The 22,904-nt window shown below is 38.8% G+C and overlaps 1 protein-coding gene across 1 annotated transcript; it reads left to right on the forward strand.

Moving 5' to 3' along the window:
* Positions 1–400: 400 nt before the first annotated feature.
* On the forward strand, positions 401–20,504 carry CEP152 (centrosomal protein 152; the record flags this gene model as incomplete). The annotated part of the gene is made up of 27 exons (XM_079540840.1): positions 401–487; positions 1,102–1,202; positions 1,697–1,763; positions 1,968–2,312; positions 2,785–2,956; positions 3,276–3,416; positions 3,525–3,664; positions 3,938–4,138; positions 6,405–6,552; positions 7,969–8,060; positions 8,758–8,921; positions 9,858–10,065; positions 11,386–11,499; positions 11,627–11,757; positions 11,927–12,055; positions 12,198–12,333; positions 12,590–12,769; positions 13,366–13,638; positions 14,088–14,156; positions 14,508–15,158; positions 16,153–16,318; positions 17,493–17,672; positions 18,093–18,174; positions 18,257–18,363; positions 18,875–19,061; positions 19,300–19,454; positions 19,711–20,504. 27 exons carry the CDS (start codon positions 401–403, stop codon positions 20,502–20,504), a joined length of 5,220 nt encoding a protein of 1,739 aa, XP_079396966.1.
* Between the last annotated feature and the right edge of the window lie 2,400 nt (positions 20,505–22,904).

Here is a 22,904-nt window from a genome sequence, read left to right on the forward strand (position 1 = left end):
TGGAGCCAGCCCGGTCCTTCGCCGAGCTGTAGTGTGCTTCACCTTCGCCGAGCTGTAGTGTGCTTCTGCTTGGAGCAGAGCGCGATCCGTGTCTAGGAATAAGCAAAGCTAGAGTATCTTAATTATAGTAACTTCGTGATAAAAGCGCTCGGGTTCAAATTAAACTATTTAATTGGCTTTAAATAGTGAATTCTTAGAAATAAGTATCGCTCATACTGGAAAACAAATTCAAGTGAATGATACATCTAACATGCAGCGTAACTTTCAGAAAGACATTTGTCTGTTTGGCTCCTTAATTCAGGAGCTTTTTGGAATATATTTATTTCCTTTTCATCACGTGTGATACTTTCCTGTTTTATGATAGGTTTCCCTGGGTACTGGACAATACTGTTAGAGCACAATGTCCCTCGACTTTGACAGTGGGGCTCTACAGACTCAGCATGAAGATGAAGACTATGACCAAGAGGACTATGCAAGAGAGCAAGAGGTTAGAAAAAAGTTGATCTGAAGGCTTGTGTAACTAGTATCCCACCGTTTATTGTCCTTTTTATTAATTTACGTTTTACTCTTATGAAGAGAACGTAGAACAGCGTGGGCTGTGTTTTGCAAGAGCGATGTAAAAATTGAAGAGATAAGAAGGTGATGCACCTAATGAACTCTGTAATGTTACATGTAGAGGCTGGAAGGCCTTGATCATCTCTTGCCCGGGCAGTAGATAGGATGCTAAAAGCTGCTGCCACCTACTTTTTGCATTGTTCGTAGCTTTTTCATGCATTGTAATTACTTGGCAACAGCTGTAATCTGATAATCTAAGAAAAGAAATGAAGAACCACTTCCTCATTCCTTATTTGCCACATCTACATGGTGGCCTTTCACTTACCTCTTGTTAGGAAAAGTCTGCACCAAAAAATTTGCTAGAATGATCACTAGGTTAATCAGTAGTCTGTGAAGCCTTGTGGGGTGTAAGTCTGTGAATTCCTGTGCTGTGAACGAGTGACTTCTTTTCAATGAAGGAAAAAAACCAGGATTTTGTGCTAGCAGCTTATTTAATATATGTCTGCCAAATTTTAGTTGAATGTATGTTGGTTTGTTCTGTTTCAGTTGCAACAGCTGTTGACAGACCTTCCCCATGATATGCTGGATGACAGTGGAGACCAGCTCTCCAGCTATTCGGACTCTAGCATTCATGAGACTGAGGAGCAGTAAGGCTTTTTGTACTACATTGTTTTAATTATTTTTTAAGTCGTGCTTTTGAGAATAGAACCAAATCTCAGCTGATCGTAGAATCCTTAGAGATGGAAAGGCCCTTTAAAAATCATCTAGTGCAACTGTCCTACAATGAATGGGGGCATGCACAGCTAGATTAGTTTGGTCTCTCCAGGGATGGGACATCCACAACATCTACAGCCAACCTGTTGCAGTGCCTCACCAATCTCACTGTAAAAGACTTTTTCCTTATATCCAACGTTAATCTACCCTCTTTGAACTTGAAGCTATTTCCACTTGTTCTATCAGCATACACCCTACTAAAGGAGGTGTACAGAAAGCAATTTAAGTAAAAGGCCTGGTGTACTGCAGTATGGTTGGGGCACCTCTTAATTTAATGAAGTGAGCTTTTGTTGTTGTTGTGTTTGTGTTTCTTTTCTTTCTTTGTTTTTTTTTAAGTACCATAACTAAGCTTTTTGTCTCTTTCTAGGTCACAGGAAGCTCGAAAGCCAGATGGAAGGTGGAATGATCATCTATTGATAACTGATGCTCAAAATGTAAGTTTGTGTAAACTGTGATATAATGAATAGAGACTACTTGTGGATGATTACATACTAAATATTCTTTAAATTCACTAGAGAAGTAGTTCTACCATAGGCAGCATGCTCTGCTTTTCATTTGAAATAGTTCTCCCTTGAGAGTTGGTAAGAAAAAATTTGAGTTTTCAGAGAGCAAATGTTAATTCTCTTATTCATTTATAGGGTTATGAGCAAGGACAAAATCTGTACCCTGACCAATTCTTGTGTGACCAGCAAAATGACCATGTTGAAAAACATGCCAAGAATTGGAATGGCTTACATAGCAGCGATCAGATGAAACATTTATACGATGTGAAAGAAGATTACTCTGGACAGAACAGTCAAGAAGATCCAGATGATGTCTATCTTGATAGAGATGGATTTAATGCTCCAGGTTGCTACCAGCAGAGCAATTTATATCATCTTCCTGAGAACTTCAGACCATACACTAATGGCCATAATCCAGAATTTAACAGTCAACAGAATCAAGTAATAAACTTTCCCGATGCTCCAAAGGAACATCTTAAGGTATTTTAGAAGCTGATGTATTTTTCTGACTTGGTGAAAATTTTCATAGGCTTTAGCTGCTGATAATAATATTTCCAGATGCTTTTGATCTGTTATTATCAGTTGAAACAATGACATAAGGTTTCTGTAATCAATTTTGCATATTAAAACAGGAAAGTGTTAAACATCAAAGTTTTCATATATCCATGTTACAATTTCTTCCTCATTATTGGCTAGCCAGAAATCCATGAGGAGGAATGAATGCGGTGCACTGAAGCATGTGTTTACTCAGTTGAAATTGAAGGCTAAAGCAGAAGCCTCTGTTACGGTTTCTATCACAGTTGAATGATATCCTGTATAGGATCCTGTAAATGAGAAGAGGAGATACTAAACCTCTTCTTGATATCAACCAGTAAAACAAAAAGGAAAATTATTTTAATTGAGGAATCTACATTTGTAGCTCTCATTTCTTTATTCTTATATATTGTCACAGCAGCCGTTTGTTACATCTGAAGTTGTTAGTGGCCAGTCAGCAGAATCTTACAAAGTGATGTATAAACCTTACCAAAATGACGTTCATAAAAAAATTCCAGTAACCCAAGAAGGAATGAGAAGAAACGAAGTGTATGAAGATGTGCAGCATGAGTTCTCAGGCAATGAAGAAAGTAAGCAGTTTTTATGTAGACTTGAAACAGAATTGAAGCTTGTGTTAAAAGTCCACTGGAAATCAACAGCAGGTTATACATATCAGATGTTGATCATAAAAATGTTTTATTTTGCTCTGAGCAATGGAGTTCAAAACCAACAGAGCTATTTGAGTAATGTGACTCAAACATGGATAGAAAATAATGCACTTCTCTGAACTAACAATGAATTTGGCTCTTTATGGAAAAGCTATATATTGTGTCAAGAATTGCTTATGATCCCAACCTGTTTAATTGACTGCACTAACTTGTCGGTACGCTCTGTTTGAAATTCTGGCAGATCCTTCAGAGAATATGCAGATTCTTCAACTTAAAGCTCTAAATAAAGCAAGAGAGAGACGAGTGGAAGAACTTAATGAAAAGCTAGAAAAGAGTGCACAGCAGATTAGGTATCTGAGCCATCAGCTTTCAATGGTCACAGGTAAAATATTGTACTGATATCAGATTTTAGATTTTATCCATATCTAACAACTTGTTTGTTCTGATGCTTTGACTTAGTATCACGCAATTATTGTTCTTCTCTCTCAAGGTGAAAAGGATGGTTTGGCTGTTAGTCTTCATGAATCTCAAAAACTCTATCAGAATGGAAAAGAACGGGAAGTGTATCTTGAAGGCCAAATAAAGGCGCTTGAAACTCAAATTCAGACTCTTACTACCAATGAGGAGCAGGTACTGTACACATTATTAAACTGTTTATTGTGAAAGATCTTTACAGAATATTTGTAGTGCAGTCACATTAAAAGTAAGTGCCAGTCTCCTGGCACGCAGTGCGTGATGATTGCAGGTGAATCAGTGGGGTGTATTGGTGGAAAAATAGTTTGTATTAAAATCCAGGCAGCAACAAGAATTTTAGCAACTCTTGCACAAAAGAACTGAATTGACACACAGAATATTGGAGCAAAGGTAAAATGTTTGTGAGCTACTCTAATACTATTCCTACAGATATTGAAGCAATCCAGGGTGGCAGAAGTAGCCATGGAAAGCATGCAGAAGCAGCTGTTAGAACTTCAGCGATCAGACACTCTTCAGCGAGCCAGAGAACAGCACGATGCTGTTGTTACAGCACTCAAGCAGAAGCATGAGAAGCAAGTACTATCATTAGAGCAGAAACTTGATACTACAAAATCTGCACTACAAGAGCAGGTGAGAAATTATTATAGGGTACTGAGTACTCTTCTGAATGCTCTGGACTTATAATCTGAAGAGCTCCATATGGAAGGTATTAGCTAAAGAGGAAGAAAATACTGTGCAAGTCTCAGCGTTATGAAGCCTGTGTGATCTGTGTTTATAAACATCGCTAAACAGTTAGAAGTTATAATGGCCTATATAACAGATGCAAAGAAGGTTGCTTTACCAGAGGAGGCAAGAGTTCATTGTCTTAATGTCCCTCCTGAACGTTATTCCTATGCATAGTCTTTTCTTGAGTTGAGTACCTGGGAAATCTGGGAAAGAGAAGCACTACTTAGACTGGGTTTTATAATCATGCAACATGTGGTTATCTGATACACAGTAACAGTCTGTTATGCCATGAAATGCACAGGTTGCTCTGAAAGTAATGTCTCCTGCTTATTTCCATAGAAACTAGAGCAGATACAAAGAGCACAACAACACTTTGATAGAGCAAATTCTCAGCTACCAAATGCTATTTTTCAGCATAGTTACCACCATTAGCTATGCATTTTTGCAGGTGATGAACTGCCTGCAAATACATGTTGTGCTTGTAAAAATCTGTTCCAATGAAGGTGACTCACTGTTTCACAGATGCTATGATGGCATCATTGCTAGGAAAATGTTACCCACGTAGTCCTTCATTGGCCTGACCATATGGAAGCTGGAAGGTGCCAAGCCCAGATTATGTGGTGAGTGTGGTAGGACAGTGTAGCCAAGATTGGCAATGTGCTCAACCAACTTCAAACTTGAATGGGCTCTCCTGTTATCATGTTGCAAGGGAAAGTTTTTCTTCTTTTTCCTCTGTGTGGCTTCAGCTTACTCAGTGCTATGATTTTTGATCTGATTTGGTGCTTTGTCCAGATTCTGAGAAATCCAGAATGATTACCCTTTTCCTATCTCAAAAGAGAGTGTGTATTACTTAACCTGCTAAGTGCTGCAACTCAGACCTTTTCTTTGATGGGGAATTCAGATCTCCCCCAGCCATGGACTGCTGTTTTGAGTCTAGCTTGCAGTGGTGACACCATGTATGTATCATCACTGGTAATGATGTCACCTTCAGCTTCATATTGATTCAGTAGGTCTTGACAAACTTGCATATTGTGTTTTTTTTTCTGTTCCTGTGTGAGCATTCACAGGATCTTCCTGGCACAAACTGCAGTATTCTAATGTTGCCACCTTTGATTCCAGTGCATTTGTTCACTTCTGTTTACAGTACCCTGTTGTAAACCACTGTCTTGTGCTGATGATCTGATGGAGATACTCCTTGTTTTGTGATGTGACAGCTACGCGTGGCCATCCAAATCATGGCTTGTCTTTCATGTCACTGTTGCTACTGCTGAAATGCAGCACTCACTGATCTCACATCCACTGTTTGTTCTCCATAAATGTTAAGCAAGTGTCAGTGAATGTCATTGGCTGTGATTTTTTATTTTATTTTATTTTATTTTTTTCCTACATGGAGAAACTCAGTGACACACCTTTGCTTTGTATGTTCTTCCACATCAGATGCCATTTTGCCATGCTGCCCCTCAGCTGCCATCTGTCACATGATAACAAAATGTAATGGAATACTGGCAGGGAGTTTCAACCTCAGCTGCCATATCACCAACATCTGCCTCTGCTGTAAGCCAGCATAATAAAATAGGTATTACTGCCCTTGTGTATTCAAACAATGCACTCTAGTCGGACATTGATAAATTGTCTTCTTTCGTATAAAGAAAATAGAATTAAAGAACTTTCATTCTATGCCTGTAGTTTTGAATCTTAACATAAAAATGCATGAAAATGGGCTGTGCATTTGGAAAGTTAACTATCTTATTTTGCATAAGAGAAAGCACTGCTTATAGTGAGCTCCTGGTTTTAAAAAAAGATAAGTTGAAAGGAGGTACAATACCTCATCTTTACACCTAGCTAAGTGTTGCCATATGGAGGACTTCCTATCACATGAAAAACTACATTTCTTGTTTTACACTGCATTGAAACTTACTGGCTTGGCTTAAGCTCTGTTGACTTAAGCTTGGGCTGAGAACTAAGTACATGTCACTAATCACAGGGCCTATCTGACATGCTAAGAACACACTGCTCTAGGAAGCACAGGACAGTTTGCATCCATGTTTGTTCTTACATGGGTATACTTACTGTTTCTTTGTGGAAACTTAGTTGCTCTGAGAGGTCACTCGTCACTTATTTTGGATGGTTCAGTGTTTGTTGCATGAATAAAAACAATTCTTCTTCCTAGAAAGAGCTTTGCCAAAATCTAGGAGAGCGTGTTAAGGAACTTGAAAAAATGCTGGAAGAAACCAAATGTGAAAAAACTGAAATAATAAATCGATTGACAAGAAGTCTTGAGGAAAGCCAGAAGCAGTGTGCAAACTTACTGCAAACAGGTCAGTCTTTTCCTCACACCATATCTTCCGTACACAAACAACTAAAGCGTGCCGTTGCAAGTCGGTGCTCAACATCAAGCTGAATGTATAGTGGACTACTAAACAAATGTTATGCTACCACAGATGCTTTCTTCATTTAAAAGTATTTTAAGAATACTTTAGTGTTATCTGGCATGAATTGGTCAATAGTAGCTGATCTGTCAGCATGTGCCTGGCAATTTCAGCCTTTACATGCTTAGTACCTTGTACTGTCAAGCACATTTAAAACATATCCGCTATTAAATCAGTGGAAGCTTGGGTAGATGTTATTTTGTGCTGTTAAAATCTATTTATTCATTTTTCTTACGTGCCTTTTCAAGTTTCATTTGGCATAGATGTCTATTCACAAATTCTGTAGTTGAAATAAATAAAAGCTGGTGTAAAAAAAAAATAGTAGTTGCAGAACAAAGCTTTTAATTCTTGGGAAGTTTCAGTATGAGCAGCCATGCTCATGGTTTTCACTAGTTAGGTCTTTATGAAGCAGAGCTTTACTGTTGTACAATAAAAAACTCAGTATGAATTGCTATGCTAAATGCAAATGTTTAAGAAGTTTTCTTGCAGCTGGAGACTGCTTCTGGACAATTTCTATCAGTAGGAACAGTGTATAGAATTTTCTGCTCATTATGTGTATGTCTTGTGGCTCCCATTAGATATGGAAGTGTTTTAATAGTTGTTTGCTTTCTAGGAAAGGACAACATAACTTACTGAAATGCCTTTCTTACCAGATCCTGGATTTAAGTGTATGTTCTGCTTGAGAACTGTGGTAATCTGGAAGAAAAGTCTGTCCAGAGAGAGCATGGTGGTGAGGATGGAGGAGGAGAAAAAACCTATTAGCTGTGTATAATGTAGAAACTGTATAAACGATTTTTAAGAGTTTAACTGCCAGCTGGAATACCATCATGACTTTTTCCTCCATGCCTTATTCATCAAAAGCCTTACACCAATAATAAATTGGCAAACTCTTAGAACAAAATTCCTTATCTCTGGAGGAGCCAAAAGTTTTCCAACGCTGTCCTGTTCCTGCTCACTTTGCACAGTTTTGTGTGTTTGTTTTTTTGTTTTTTTTTTTAATTCTAATTTGCTACACAGAGAGCAAACCTTTGGCACATCTTGCTTCTCATGGTATTTGTTTTACAGCTACAGTAAAAATTGAAAAAATTAAGTCAGCATAGTTCCCAAAGTTGAATTCAAATTGTCACTTAAATTGGAGATCAGTAGTAGCCCAAGTTCACCTGTTTGGTGCAGTGAGTATTCTTGCCGTTGTTCTTCGTGGGTTTTTTTTTGTTTGTGTTTTGCTTTATTTAGATCACATGGTCTTTCTTGCATATTTATGCTTTGCTGTTTTTCTGTTTGTTTTTCTTTTCTTCCCTGCAATAGGCTCCATACAGGAGGCAAATCAGTTACGGTTTCAGTTGCAGCAAGCTCAGTCTGCGCACATGATAAGCAATAACCTGAACAAGGCTTTGCAGGTTAATTTCTTTTATTAAATATTTCACATTTAATTAGGTTTTGATTTCAGAGGGGTGAGCATTGTAGCTGACAGGCTGTTGGTTTGGTACATATACCTGTGTGTATGTAGGTACAAGTCTGACATCGTGCGTCTGACCCGCTTGTGGAAAAGGAAGCACATAAATTCAGTGTGTTGGGAATGTCATAAGTTGGCCTGTAGGAAAGATTGTGGGTTTTATTTTCTGAATTTTTTTGATGTGCCATCAAGAAGAAATACTAAGGAGTCCTCTTAAATACCACTGGGCGTCTGTGTTTCCAGTTCAGTAAGTGATCTCTTTAGATCTGTCATCTTAAAGCAAGGAACCCTAACAGGTACTAGAGTATGAACTGTGTATGCTCTTTGTATAGTAAAATGAACAACGGGGCATCACAAGGAAAGAAGTAGTAATATTTAATTTCATGTATGAACTGTAAGATCAATAGAATATACTGAGCAACAGAAAATATTAACTGATTAATTTGTAGTTGTTGTGTGTTATGCTTTGCTATCAAAATGGTGGGTGTTAAAAAGGAAAAAAAAAATAGAACGCTCAAGAAAATACAACTGGTGTATAGAAGGAATAACTCCATGTATTTGTTTTCTTTGTAAGAATCATAGTCTTGATACGTTTACTTAGAGTTTCTCTGCTCTATTATTTTTTCGTCTGTTCTTTTAAGGATGAATTAATGGAACTGAAGGAAGAAATAACTTTGTATGAATCTGCTGCCAAACTTGGAATATTTTTGAGTGATGCAGGTGGAGAGCTGCAAGCGAACCTCAGTGATTCCTGTGTAGATTTGGGGATTAAAAAAGTCACCATGAATAACTCAAGGTTCTGCAGGTACTGAGTAATTCTTATTGGAAAAAAAAATCTAAAATCTTCCATAACTTACACAAGCAATGTGTAAATTCAATTTTTTACTTCCTATTTTTATTTGTGATAGATACTGCTTGTATCCCCAGGTAACCGGGGAAATAGGAATTTGAATTCAAAGTGTATGTTGAATGCCTCATCATTGCTTAATGCATACTTAGGTTTCATAAGGACTACGTTATTGTTCCTTGAGTGTGATTCCTTTTTGGTGTTTCTGGAGTGATTTTTTTTTTTTTTTTTTTTTTAATCAATTGCCATGAGAGTTCAGCAGAAAGCGTTTAACATGTGCAACAAAGTAAGGAGTGTTTTCACTTGTGATGCTTAAGAAGCAGTCTGTTGCATGGCATGGGAGACTGGCCTTGTGTTCTTCAGGACTTGAACTCTGCTTCATTAAATCTTCTTGTAAAATCTGAAATATGTCGTAGGGAATGTAGCAATATACTTGAGTAACTGAGCTGCATACGGAGTGCCACTGAATTTCTCGACAGCAGGCAGACATATCTTTAAAAAGTGGAAAAATTCTGTTTTCCTGCTTGCATTATGCTCGCTGATAACTGTTTTACCAATTGTATGGATTGTGTGCATGGTTTTACTCAAAGATTTCATGTGACTACTTCATGCTCATGCTTTCTCTATAGCAAGTCATCCTGAAGTACTTTGTGTCATGTGAGAATGGATCTTCTGGGAGAAACAGCAGAATGAAGGAGTTTTGTATATGTTAATTGCAGCTTAATGAAAAAGCAAGAGGCTTTTGTGTTCATGTTCTCACATCCTTTTTACTCTTATCCCTTAGAGCTGAACTTCTGTATTTGTGGTAGTATCATTTGCTCTTCTTGCTAAGACTGACTTCTGGATAAGTGTTTTGTCTTCTGAATACTGAACTGGTTATGTTCTCCCAAATAGTATAATACAGAACAGAGACATGGATAAAGAACTCTCTAAAGATGAAATTATTGTAGAATTAAAAGCTGAACTGGAACGCTTATTGAGCAGTAATAAAATGAAGAGAAACCAGATTACTCAATTACAAAATGATCTTAAAGATTGCCAGAAGAAGTTAGAAGAATTCAAGCAGTTGTTGAAAGCAGAAAAAGCATCAAAAGATTTGGAGGTTTGTTCTTTCACATATTTTTCAAGTGCTTGTAATTTGTACTGTGGTTTAATAAATCAAAGCAACATTAAAATTTCTTATGAAAACGAGACAAAAAAATAATGAAAGTTATGTAGCAATTCATAGTAATTAAGTAGATTTGCCTTTAATCTTAAGGGAAATATTGTTGTTTTGGTGATACCTTGTTTTGTATCTGTGGTGAGAAAGAAAGAAACTGAATAGCATAACTTGGGCAGAATATGTCTTTTTAAGTGAGTTCTGATACAATAATTTACTTGCCTGATAGTGGTGGTATAATTGATGGGATGTCAAACAAATTGCTTTCTCATAGCATTCGCTCTCTAATTTGATCAGCCCTTTCATGGGCTGCATAAAAGGAGGCACGGCCAGCCGGCTGAGGAAAGGTGATTGTTCCCAATCTACTTTACCATTGTAAGTCCCCACCTTCAGTGTTGCATCCAGCTATGGGACCTGGAGCACAAGAAAGGCATAGACCTGTTAGAGTGGGCCACAGAAGTGTTCAGAGCTGGAGGACTTGTGTCTGGAGCTTCTCTTTAAAAAAAGGGCTGAGAGAGCTGGGGTTAAGTCTACAGAAAAGAAGGCTCCAAGGAGACTTTGTTGCAGCCTCTCAGTACGTAAGTGTTGCATATAAGAAAGGTGAAGAGATTTTTGCAAGGACACGTAGTGATGGGATAATGGATAATGTTTTGAGTTGAGAAAATAATAGATTTAAGTTACATATAAGGAAAAAGATTCTTTGCTTTATGATGGTTGCAAGGCACTGGAACAAGTTGCTCAAAAGTTGGGGGTGCCTCGTTGCTGGAAGTATTCAAGGTCAGGTTAGATGGGGCTGATTTTGTGGGAAGTATCCTTGTCTATGGCAGGGATTGGACTAGATCTTTAAAGGCTCTTTCCAACTCAGGCAAATCTGTGATCCGTGAAAAATCTCTTTAATGTTGTGTCTCTTGACCACGTGATTAACTTCAAATTGTGATGTGATTGGAGTTGTAACATGCACTTTTGTAATCTGTGTGTTCTGACCTGGATGTGGGACGGAAATATAGTTTGCTTCAGGGGTGTAGTCTCTCAGCTGGATAACAGCAGTCAGCTAACAAACACAATGTCGAGTACCTACTTTTAGGAATAGCATTATGAAACTTCTAAAGAGTAACAGTGATACCGTTATTGCACTGCTGTACTGCCCTTGCTTGGTTTTGCTTTCTGTAAGTAAAATACAGTTGTAACTCTGTAACTCTTTTTAAGGAATCTGTTTCTAGAGTGTGCACCTTTGAAAGTTATCATCTTAATTTTATTTTTTAGCCAGTGACAAATCAAAACGATGCTTTGGTGGCCAGTCTGTTAGATTCTGATAATCTTAAGGAAGAAGTTTTGAGACTCAGAAAGGCAAATGAAACTTTGCTTAGAGAAGTTCAGGTGAGACAAAAATGCTTTGCATTCCTATTTAAAAACAAAAAACAAACAAACAAAAAAAAAACCCCAAAACCTGCAATTATAGAAGATGCCTTAAAGCTCACCTGCTACTTGACTCCTTTTTGTGCAGAGCCATGCTTTGACTATTGAAGAACTGAAAGAAAATGAGGAAAAACTGAAAAGCTCAAACCAGGATCTCTGCTGTCAGATGAGAAAGATGGTTCAAGAATTTGATGAGGATAAACAAGAAGCCATTGACAGGTTAAGTCCATTAACACTGTTTAGTTTCTTTTGTGAACTTTGATCCTGCGTGTGTTCGTGAGGAGAGTCTACTTTGGAAATGTAGCTTCTTTGTTCTGAAACAAAAGCTGAACCCCATTTTGAAGAGGATTCCTCACATAGGCAGTGTTTTCCTTTCTTGAAATCATAGGTGTGAAAGAACATATCAGCAACACCATGAGGATACAAAAGCCCAGTTTGAGAAAGACATGATGCAGAGGTATGCTGCAGAAAAACAGCAGCTTATTCAAAGTTATGAAGAGACAGTCTCGAAGCTGAAGTAAGCATTTTCAGTTTTTTCAATGCTGTGAAACATTTGTGCTTCATGTCTGGCCCTTTGTGCTTTTTGAAATGCTCTTTCAAAGCAGTTATATCCTGTGAGTTTAAAAATGGATTGCTAATGTGTGATTTGTACTGTGAAGGGCTACCATAGAGGAGCTGAACAGAGAGATGACCACAGTGAAGGAATGTTACATAGCAGTCTGTGGTGAGAAGGACACCTTGGAAACTACTTTAAGACAAATGTTTGCACGTGAGCAGCAGATGAAAGAAGATAAGGTATTATTGCATCATATCATATTAAAGTATTTTTAAGATAAATCCACTATTATGTATTCCAACTTTGTGAGGGTTCAGGGCAGAGACTTGGTTTAAAATACAGTACTGGTAACTCTTCCTGCAGCTACTCCTTTTCATGTAGTTGTCCTTCCCCAAAATATTGGCTCCTAAAGACAGATTGTTCACAGGTGAAGGCTTGCTTTAACTGTTCTATTTTATTATTATTGTTATTAATTACTGGTGGTTTTTGTCCTAGCTCAAGAAACAGCTTTTAGAAGAAAAAGAAGAATCACTTAGAATTCTGAGAAGTGAGCTTGAGGAGAGATACAGTAATTCTATTGCTGAAGCAAAGAGGCAGTGGCAGAAAGAAAAAGAAATGCAGATTGAGAAGGAAGTTGCATTTGCCAAAGTGCACTGGGAACAGGAAGAAAAAGAGGTGAGAAGCTTATACTGGAATTCCTGTTTTTTGTTGATTTAACTGGATAAATTTCTTTATTTTTTGGAGAAAGAGTATATGTATATGTGGTAGTCCTATGTATTGCTCTTCTGGCGTTTGAAGTGGTTGATGAGGAGCTGTTGTTTCAGAAGCCTCTGAAGTCAGTAGGTTTTACAGCTGATTGTGATCTTTGGAAAATTAGGCTTTATGAAGTAACACTGCAGCATGTAATCACAGCTGTAACATACTGGAGTTTTCTACCCTAATCTGAGGGTCAAAAGTTCAGCTTTCTGTTCTGTTGGGCTCAGTCCTCCTATGGAAGTCTGTTACACGTCTTTCTCCATGGAGGCTAGGTAGAAGAAGGAAGAAAAATAAACAACTCCTGTACCAAATGCACAGTGGAGGTGTAATTTGGAGGGCGCAGGGGAAAGGGGGGGGATGAGGGGTCCACCTAAGGTGCCCTTCTGAGGGTTTAGGTTTTGATGCTCTTCAGCAATGCTGTATTTGTTAAATATTATTGAAATTCTATTTATATGATGGGGAAGAATGTCTTAAATCTATCTGTCTACATATATATGTAATTTTTTTTTTCTTAGAAGAAGGAAGACGTCATTGCGAAGATAGAAAGAGAATGGCAAAGTAGGCTGGAAGAAGTTAAAAAAACTGTGTTTGAATGTAAGGACTGCAGCAGTCAAACAGATAGAGTAACATGTGTGAATGATGCTTCAACTGACGAGTTAGCAAGGATTGTTGAGGATCAGAAGCTGCAGATCCAGAAGGCTCTGAAAGAAAAAAAGGCCTCTGAAGAGGCCTTGAAAGAACTTGAAATAAAACTCGAAAGTAAATACCGTAAACGTCTTGCCAGCCAGGTAACAAATGACTGTCCTGTTTGCCTGGAGTTTGTGTAACTCTCAGGTGCCAATATGCGGAATGGGTCTAGTTGTATGTGCCACTGGGTCACCTCAAATTTTACTTTTCATTTTTTTAGAAAATAAGCTTTTCCTCTGATTTTTTTTCAAGCTCAGTAGTTGATACTTATTATATTAGAAATAATAATTAGAATCATTTAGCTTTTTCTCTATCTCTAATTTTTTACGTATCACTTGACCACAGCTGGTTGAGCTTTGCAGGAATTTTGAACATAACTGAGGAAAGCTAAATTTTGTTTACACCGTTTTAATGGAAAGAAGTTTAATCCTCATCATTTTGGTATCTTCTTTTGCATCTGGAAATCCATTAGATGCAGCTGGTCTGATTGTATTACTTTCTTTAAACATAAGCAGTCCCAACTGAACTCTTGTTTTTAATCTTTTTATAGGTTGAGGCAGCTTTAACCCAAGCACGTGCCAGATCGCTGCAGGAATTAACAGACCTCAAAGAGTACAAGGTAAATCTAGAGACAGAACAAGAAAGCAAAAAAGGGAACAGACAGAAACTGCAGCAAAGCTGGTAGCAGAAAATTAGTAGTTCTGAACAGGATTTCCAAATCTTGTATAGAATGGATGAATGCATGTATGTAGGGAATCACTAAGGAATGATGTTTCTAGTATAGTACTGCCTTGATATTTTTTTCTATTTTTGCATTAATAATGATGTTTTTATTAAAGGCTGTAGGAACTTTTCAGTGAACTATATATGTTCTGTGTATTTTATATATGTGTGGGTGTGTGTAGCTATATAATATATATATATATGCCATATATATATTTATAATGACTCTATTTTACTTGTTAACTAGTTGGCTTTGGCTTTCTCTCCTGATGAAGAAAAATGGAAGAATGAGCGTGAGGATCCAGAAAAATCTGGATCAATAGTTAGAGAACTTGAGGAAAAAGTAGTTTCTCTCAAGAAAGAATTAGAGCTAAAGGAAGAAGAAATCCCTGTGACTATCAAAGCAGCAGTGGCGAAAGCCCGTGCTCAGTGGAACAAAGAAAAGCAAGAAGAAATTGCACAAATACAAGAGCAAAATGAGAGAGACTACCGATCATTCTTAGATGACCACAGAAACAAGATTAAAGAGGTACTTGCAACAACAAAGGAGGATTTTGCAAAGCAGGTGAATGATCTCTCTGCTCAGAAGGAGGCAGAAATGAAGATGTTACTGGACCAAAAGCAGCGAGACTGGGAGGCTCATGAAACAAAAAGACTTCAGGATGAAATTAATCGGTACGAGGAGAAGACTCTGCTTGAGCTTGAGTGTTTGTTGAGAGAAGTCCATGAAGAGCTAGTTAAAAGCACCTGTAGTCAGCATTCCTGGGAGGAGAGGATTTCTGATGCTCCTGTTGAATTAAATCATCATTGCAAGGACAAACTGAAGGCATGCTTACAAAAGGCCTACAGAAGGACAGTTTACAAAATTCTGGAAAAGCATGAGCAAGAGTGGAAAGAGGTAATATTGCAGGGAATTAAATAAATAATAGCTGGAGAAGAGATGTGAGAAAACAGATGAGTGATTTGTACCCGTTTTCCCTCACTATGTAAAATCCACCTGATCCAGAGAATTGGGGAATCCATCGTTTGCGGTCATTTGTAACAAGTTCTTTAGAACTCTGAGAGAGGGCTAAATCTATGGCCAGCAACTTAAGGGATATGATAAGGTATGGTTGTGAGACTCTCAGTGTTTGTAGTAGAAGACAACCAGATTAGGAGTGTGATTTTTTTTATTTTTTTTAATGCCCACGTTGATCAGTTAAGGGCATACATCCACACTCTTAAGTTAAGAGCATCTTAAAAAACTCATAGTGGTTTCTTAGGTTTATAGTACTGTGATTCAGGAATTTCTTACTGTATGTCAGAGCGGACAGGCAAATAAATGGAGGCATTCCTCTACAGTTCAGTGGAACCCACAACTGTACAGTAGCGATGGGTTATCACGTTTCTACTCATTAACTCATCTTCAGGGATGCAGTGGCATGCTTTTGGCTAGTGTTTTTAACTGCCCTCGGGGAAAGTCAAGCTAATATAAACATAAACCAAATTTAAAAGTGTACATCTCATCTGATGCAGAATGTTCAGAGCCCTGTCTGTACTTTTTAGCTTCCTGAAAAGATATCCACTGCTTATGCCTTCTGTAGACTCTTTAATATTCTGTTCTGACTCAACTGCTGTTCCAAAGTCAAACTCTGGGTGTTATCAGGTACTGCTATTGCAGGGAATTACACTTAGTAACCATTCTCTATGCAGGAGTACCTGTTTCCATCGCTATTCAAGCTGCTCTCTTCAGTTCTAGTTCAAGACTAATACAGCTGGGATGCAAGAATCAGAGCTAGTACAGTCCTTTGGGTTGCTTGTTCATCTTCATCCTAGCTTTAATAAGTAGTATGTTGTGGAACGCATTGTTTGGCTTTTTGTTGGATTTTCAGGCAGTGTTCTTTCGATTGCAGAAAAATGAAAAGGTACTGAATAATGCAAATAAAGAAGCCTGCTCCTGCATGCAAGGAGGTGATGGAGAAACTGGGAACATTGCAAGATCCCCTTTTTACAACGTTGGACAGCAAGCAGAAACACAAAGAAGGCTGAAGAGACGGCATAAAAGTGGGACAGATGGAGGTATTGAATTTGTTTTTTCACTCTGACAGAGCTGTATGTTATCCAGCTAGGCTTGAACTTGTGAATATTTGGATGGTAGAGGGAGATACAGTTGGTCTGATATTAAGGTTGTAGATAGAGGAACAACTTCACCTTTGATGCTTAAAAGTTTGTTTGCAAGCCAGCGCTGAGCCTGGTGAGCAGGATGTGGAGCAAATGGTATCTTAGAGCAGGTAGGTATTAAGGCAGAGCTTTGAAGCCCAAAATCTACAGCTGTCAGGCAATACAAGGAATTGTGCCTTTGCATCAAGGGCACTGTTGTGTCAGGAATGATTCTTCAGCTGGCAAGGTAATTTCTCCAGTTCTCTTGAGGAAGGGTTTAGTTGCTGAGGAAATGTGAATCCCCTAGGTGATGCTTCTCTCCTCCTCCTCCCTGCTCCCATCTCCCTCCCAGCCCTTGAAACATGCTGATAGTTGAGCACTGTGGCTTTTCCCAAAGCTGTCCCGTGCACTATGGCAGGACCGGGGGCTGCGTAGCTGGGGAAGAACTTCATGGGAGGCACAGCAATGTCTCTGGGGCTTTCAGTTTATTTGAGTTGTTGTGCAACAAAAAACATAAAGGGAGAAAGCCCAAGAGAGTCCTTGGCTTTGTGCCTATAACGCGGCTTGAATTCCTTCACCACCAAAATAACAAACCATCTATTAAATGCAAAACAATGCAGGCAGCACAGCCCTTCTGCCTCTCGAGCTCCCTGTGCTGGCTGTAGAAAGCAGCCGTTGCTCCCCTGGAAGTAGCCCAGTCTTTGTAAATTTCTGAACTTAACTCAATGCAGCCGCGTGTGAGCCTTCCCAGCTGGGCGAGTTTCCTTCAGCTGACTCCAGCAGGCCCAGTTTGGCTGTTGGCTTTAAAAATAAATAAGTAAGGGGAGAGATAAGTGGCAGTTCAGCCTCCCAGTGCCGTGTTGCTGCCTGTTTTGAGACCTCTGCGTCTGATTGTTGATGGGAGCGTGCTGAGGCTGGGAAGGCTGTGTGATTTGACTGGAGCTGCTGCAGGTTCTGTACCAGGCTGCTGTGATTACTTAAATTGGACTCATACACGGTATGCTTCCTTAGCGTAGAGTGGAAATAGCAAGGTTGAATATGATTCATTTGGGACCCTTGAGTGATGGGTGACTTCTAGTATTTGTTGTTTCAGATCAGCAAGGAGCAAGGAAGAACCTTTGGTCTCAGGAAGTGTTGTGCTGTAAACACTGCAGCCAGGAGCTGGAAAAGAAAGAGGCTGTGTGCCAGGACTTGAAAAGAGAGTTGGAGACTGCTCACAAACGTCTTCATCTCTCTGTAAGGAAGCAGAGAGCAATGTCAGAGCAGGTCCAAGGTAAGGATGCTGAGTCAGAATAGAAAGCTGTGAATGTCTTGGCCTGACTGACCGCATTTACCTCCTTTCTTGCTCAATACAGTTTTCAGTGGATGTAATGGTGTATGCATGCATGCATGCTTTAACAAAATGAAGTGGAAACCATTGCTCTCATGGCTGTAAATGGAGTCTTTGCTTTGGGCCTTGCATGTTGATGTTTTGCTCAGGCTAAGTCCAGTGTGTTCATTTACTTAGACTTCTGCAAAATGTGCTGTGTTTGATTCCTGCATGCTTGTCTCTGGTGCAGCTGATTGTTTACTGGTGATGCTTGTTGACATTTGGGTCTTCTACATTAAGGCAGCAGTTTGTGATGTTTTATGTTGAACTCTGCTTGAATGTGGGGAAGTACATTGTTTTATGGTTCATTACTGGCTTTTCTAGAAAACGAGAAGCTTGTGGAATCTCTAATTGCAGAAAACACTGAGATGAAGGCTAAACTGAAAGACATGGGCACATCTCCAAGGTATTTCAAAAAGCAATGTGGACAAAGTGATATTTGTAAGGTCTAGGCTGCTCTTAGGCTGTGTGACTTGTACTATTTTCAGGTTGCTATCCAAGGGAAGTGTCTCAAAAGCCTGTTCATCCTGTGGCTCTGTGAAAGGGCTGGAAGAAATGCGTGCACAGTACATTAAATCTGTGAGCAAGATAAAGAGTAAGTACAAGAGGTTCAGTTAAAAGGTTGGGAGACCAAAATCATTTACTTGGTACTTTTTCCTCCTTCTATTAACTCAGCCTGGGAATCTGACAGCCAGGTCCCCTAAGAACGCCCAGTTGATTTCTTACTGGGGGGAATGTTGCAATAGTCTTAGACAAGCTTCATTGTGTGGTATGAAGCCTTGTTATGCTGTCCCTGCCTTGTTGCATTAATTTCTGTTTCTCAGATGGTACGAGCCTTGGATGTACCAACCAGCATTCATCTCAAACCCCTGCGCTTTGTGTTTTCCATGAGCTAAATGCTGATGGAGGTGCAGGGTGAGCCAATTAGGTTGTTGTGTCTGATGCTTTGTAGAGGCTGGCTCTGGGTCTTTAAGCAGTGTGGAGCCTATGTATCACAGCAGCTTGTGGATTTGGGTGGGAGGTTGGCTGGTAAACGTGGGCCCTTGCTTCAGGTCTACTCCGCAGTCCTTTTGGTGGTATTTTTCTGTCTCTCCCCTCTGTGGCAGAGCTGTCCCTTATGAAATATGTTTCTGTAGGTGATATGCTGTGTTACATCCGTGAAAGTAAGGAGAGAGCTGCTGCAATGATTAAGTCAGAGGTTCTCAGAGAGCGCCAGGAGACGGCACGGAAAATGCGGAAGTACTACTTGACATGTCTTCAACAGCTTCTTACTGATAATGGCAAACAGGAAGGGTAAGCTCCAGCATGACTGGATATCTTTTGGTTTTGAAAGAGTTCTGTCAACTTGAGTATAGCATTGTTTGTCCAGTAGCATTGTTCATCCCATGTTGGCACAAGTGTTAGTCTGGCCTGATCTGATGAGACGGGTGTGGAGTCGCTGCTGATCTTGCTGGCAGAGAATTGCTGAGCTGTCTGACACCTTGTCTTCTCACTGTTCTTCAACTTCTGCTGGCGTTACTTTTATGTAAAATGCAGAGTCTGGATATCTTTATTTTTTTTCATGTTCTCTGGTTATCGTTAGAGCTGAAAAGAAAATAATGAATGCTGCCAGCAAGCTTGTTACAATGGCTAAAGGACTTGAAACACCTCTTCGACACACATTGCAGTGCAAAACTACCTGCTCAGGTATGTTGGGTTATTTATTTATTTTCTTCTTCACCACATAGGTGTAATGCACATAGTAATCAAAATCAGGTGCTTAGGGAGGTACTGAGTATTTACGAGCTTGTGAATGGATGTGTAAACATAGGCTGCTTATTTTGAGAATCTGTTTGACCTATATTTTAAAAGGGCCAATACCCCCTCCCTCATTTATTGTTTTCTTTAATCTTTCGTTGTTAATTTTCTTTTATCTGATCCGTTTTCTTCTCTACTCTTCTAGCTCTGCTGTTAAATTCTGACCTGCCTACTGGAGTAGAATTCTCAAAAAGAGATTGCCTGTCTCAAACTAGGCCAAACCATATGGAAAGCAAATCTTGTGGCAAAAATACACCTGAAGAAGCTAATGATAAAGTTGTTCAGAAATACATACCACGTGACTTGAGACGACAATTTGATGCAAGACAAACTGAGGCACAACATATGCTTCATGAAACAGATACTTCACATATTCAGAATAGGAATATCTATAAACATCTTGTTAATTCTGGAAGAGATGGACTGTCAAAGATTCTTCCAAAGGTAGATGGAAGAGAAGAAAAATACAGCCACGTTGTAAACGTAGACAAAGAACTCTTGTGTGCAACTAGCAATTTTGCAAATCCAAACGTCCCTTCATTTGTTTGTCAAGGACAGTTAGAAAATGTAGATGCGGTTAGACTTGAAAATGGCCCTGCCATCTCAGGGTCAGCTCATCACATGCTTAAGAGTAAAAATGAAAGAACAACCTTGAAAGATGATAAATGTGTCCTCTCACATGGGACCTGGCAAACTGCATATGAAAGAATTCAGGACTTTGATTTTCCCAGAACTCCTGAGAGGGATGAAGGAAGCTGCAGTGAATGGAGTTCTGCGAGTGGAAGTTTGCATCTGGGCGGTTCTGATAAGTCTGCAGTGTATCCTGAAGAAAAGCCCACTACCAATGAACAGAGGCAGAGTGCGTGCTGTGAAGGACGTGAAAATTTTGGTGGTACTTGGAAAGAACTCACTAATGGCAATGTCAAGAATCTCAACTAAAAAACAGCACTATAGTTTACAGTAGAGACCAACTGAGGTCAAACTCAGATCATATTTCATCTCTTGGGTCTGACAAATCAAATTCTGCTAACACACAAACTAATATGCTGCCAGTCTGAAATACAGAAAAATGCTGCAACAATACTTTGAAAAGAATGGCATGGGATCCCCAGTCTCTTCAGCAAAGCTCTGATTCTGATAGCCCACTTAAAATAAAAAAAACCCAACTTGAACCAATATCAGTGATAACACATTTTTTTCCCTTTCAAGTGAGTGTAAATGTGAGTGTGAAGAAAGGAAATGACCCTGTTTTACTGGGTCCATTTCATGACCAATGTTACAGTTTAGACTGTTGCATGAAGAAATTCTATGCAATCACTTGAAATATTAACGTAGACTTTTGTTTACCTCTGTAACAGTGCTTTCATAGCTGTTTATAGTGTATTATGTACTTTTATTAAAAATAATATATTTTTATATTAAATTAAGTGTACAGTGTTTATATAAAACAAACCTACTGTTGCTTGTAGTAATCATTTGAAACGGTTATGAATATTCCTTCAGAGCTCAATGAGAGGTGTTGTTTGAAATGAGTTTTTCAATTGACTAACCTATTTTGAAGGACACCCTCTAGACCTGTGTATGTCTTCATAATAAGTATAAATACTTATATTATCAGAAATGAAATTTCAAGTACTTTTTTTTGAATGCAGCAAAAAACATTGTACTGGGCAGAGGAAGATACAGATGAAGGTAACCACATGTTGCAGATGTTCCTTAAATAGCTACAAATTTTAAATGGAAGTGTTGTAATTCTTTTCTTGATGGTTTAAAAGCTTGGCTTTAGGAGCCTGTTTGAATTTAAGAGCACCATGAAATGCACTGTTTTTCTTGGGGTACAATTTTAATTTCCAGGGATACTGTAATGAAAAACAAGCATTATATTGTTTGCTTTATTGGCTTCATTTGTGTTGCTTGCCTAGTGTAGTTAATGCTTGTTGCAATTAATTGCCTGGTTTTTGGTCAGCAATTCACATCAACAGTAATACAGAACACAGTAAAAAAAAAACCAAGATGGTCTACTTGGCCTGTCGTTATTCTGTGATGTCAGCAGCAGTAGAAAAGGGCTGAATATTTTCCTCATAAGAGGTGTGTATACATTTCACGTGTAGCAGCGTTTAGCTGTTGTAAGAATGCTCTTATTTGATCTCTCACAGTCAAAGAGCACTGCCTAATCTCAGAATCTTGTCAGTGTTTGAGTGCGAGATCCAGGAGGAATCTTAGGGAGAAAAATGTGTTTAGCTTCCTTTACAAAAATGTGCTGCTTGTATTTCAGGCCAGCTGGCCTGAAATGGCGGAATGCGTTATGGTTCTTGGTCGGCAGGACTGTTTTGTGACTGGAGGCTTGGTCAGGTGGTCAAATGAGAGCTCTAAATTTCTTGGTGACCTTTAATGTTGCCCATAAATGCAGCCCCACTTCCCCTTTGGTGAAGGAGGGGTTTGTCATCGTCAGTGGGAGCGAAATGAGGCCATGAGGGATGGCTTGTGCCTACACAAACATGAGCTGTGGTTGTTTGAGGTCCAAATTCCCATCTCTAAGCTGAGGAAATAACTGTGGCCTTGCGTGCAGGGTGAAAGTTTTTTCTGGTTGTCCTTTAAACCTATGGGGAGGTTCTTTTTTCAATACTGAGTGGCTTTTTTGGTTTGCTTAAACATTTCCCCCAAATAGCACAAGATTTATTAACAACAAAGAAACTCCTAAAAAAACCAAAATGCTTAAACTCTGCTTAAGTGGTGCTTGAACAGGTGTTTAAACCACTTTATCAGATTAACCCATTCCTTGGGCTAGTCCAGAAACCTTTGCTGGGTGAAGAAAGTATGCATCTGCAAAAAAACCATGCTCCTTGCTAACCTAATGTTTGTTGTATCCTTTGTTGCACTGACAGCTTCAGAGAGCTCTGAATCTGCTGAGATGTTTTTCCACATGTGTTTTTTTTTTTTTTTTTTTTTAAGTATTATCATTATCAAAGCATCAACTGTCTTTCATTTGAAAATCTATTTATTTTATTTTATAAAAGAATGAGGCCCCCTTCTTGAATTCAGATTATAAATTGCATATGTTTAATATCTAGAAGAATATAGTGTGGCTTTTTAAGAAGAAATTCCTTCTATTTCTGTTTCTTATAGGGAATTTGCAAAAGTGTGTTTAATGTGAATGTACAGAGTTGTTTCTTATGGGTTGATATTCATGCTAGGTAACCTCCCCGAGCTCTAAGGAATTGATTAAGGTGATTAAGGAATCACTTTCTAGAGATTAATGTAAAGACAAATATTTACAGAAATGCATGGTAGATCACTGACTGTACAACTTGTAAACATGCTATTGCAAATGTGTGGGGG

The sequence above is a fragment of the Tetrao urogallus genome (genome assembly GCF_951394365.1).
Source record: "Tetrao urogallus genome assembly, chromosome: 11".
Classification (NCBI taxonomy): Eukaryota; Metazoa; Chordata; class Aves; order Galliformes; family Phasianidae; genus Tetrao; species Tetrao urogallus.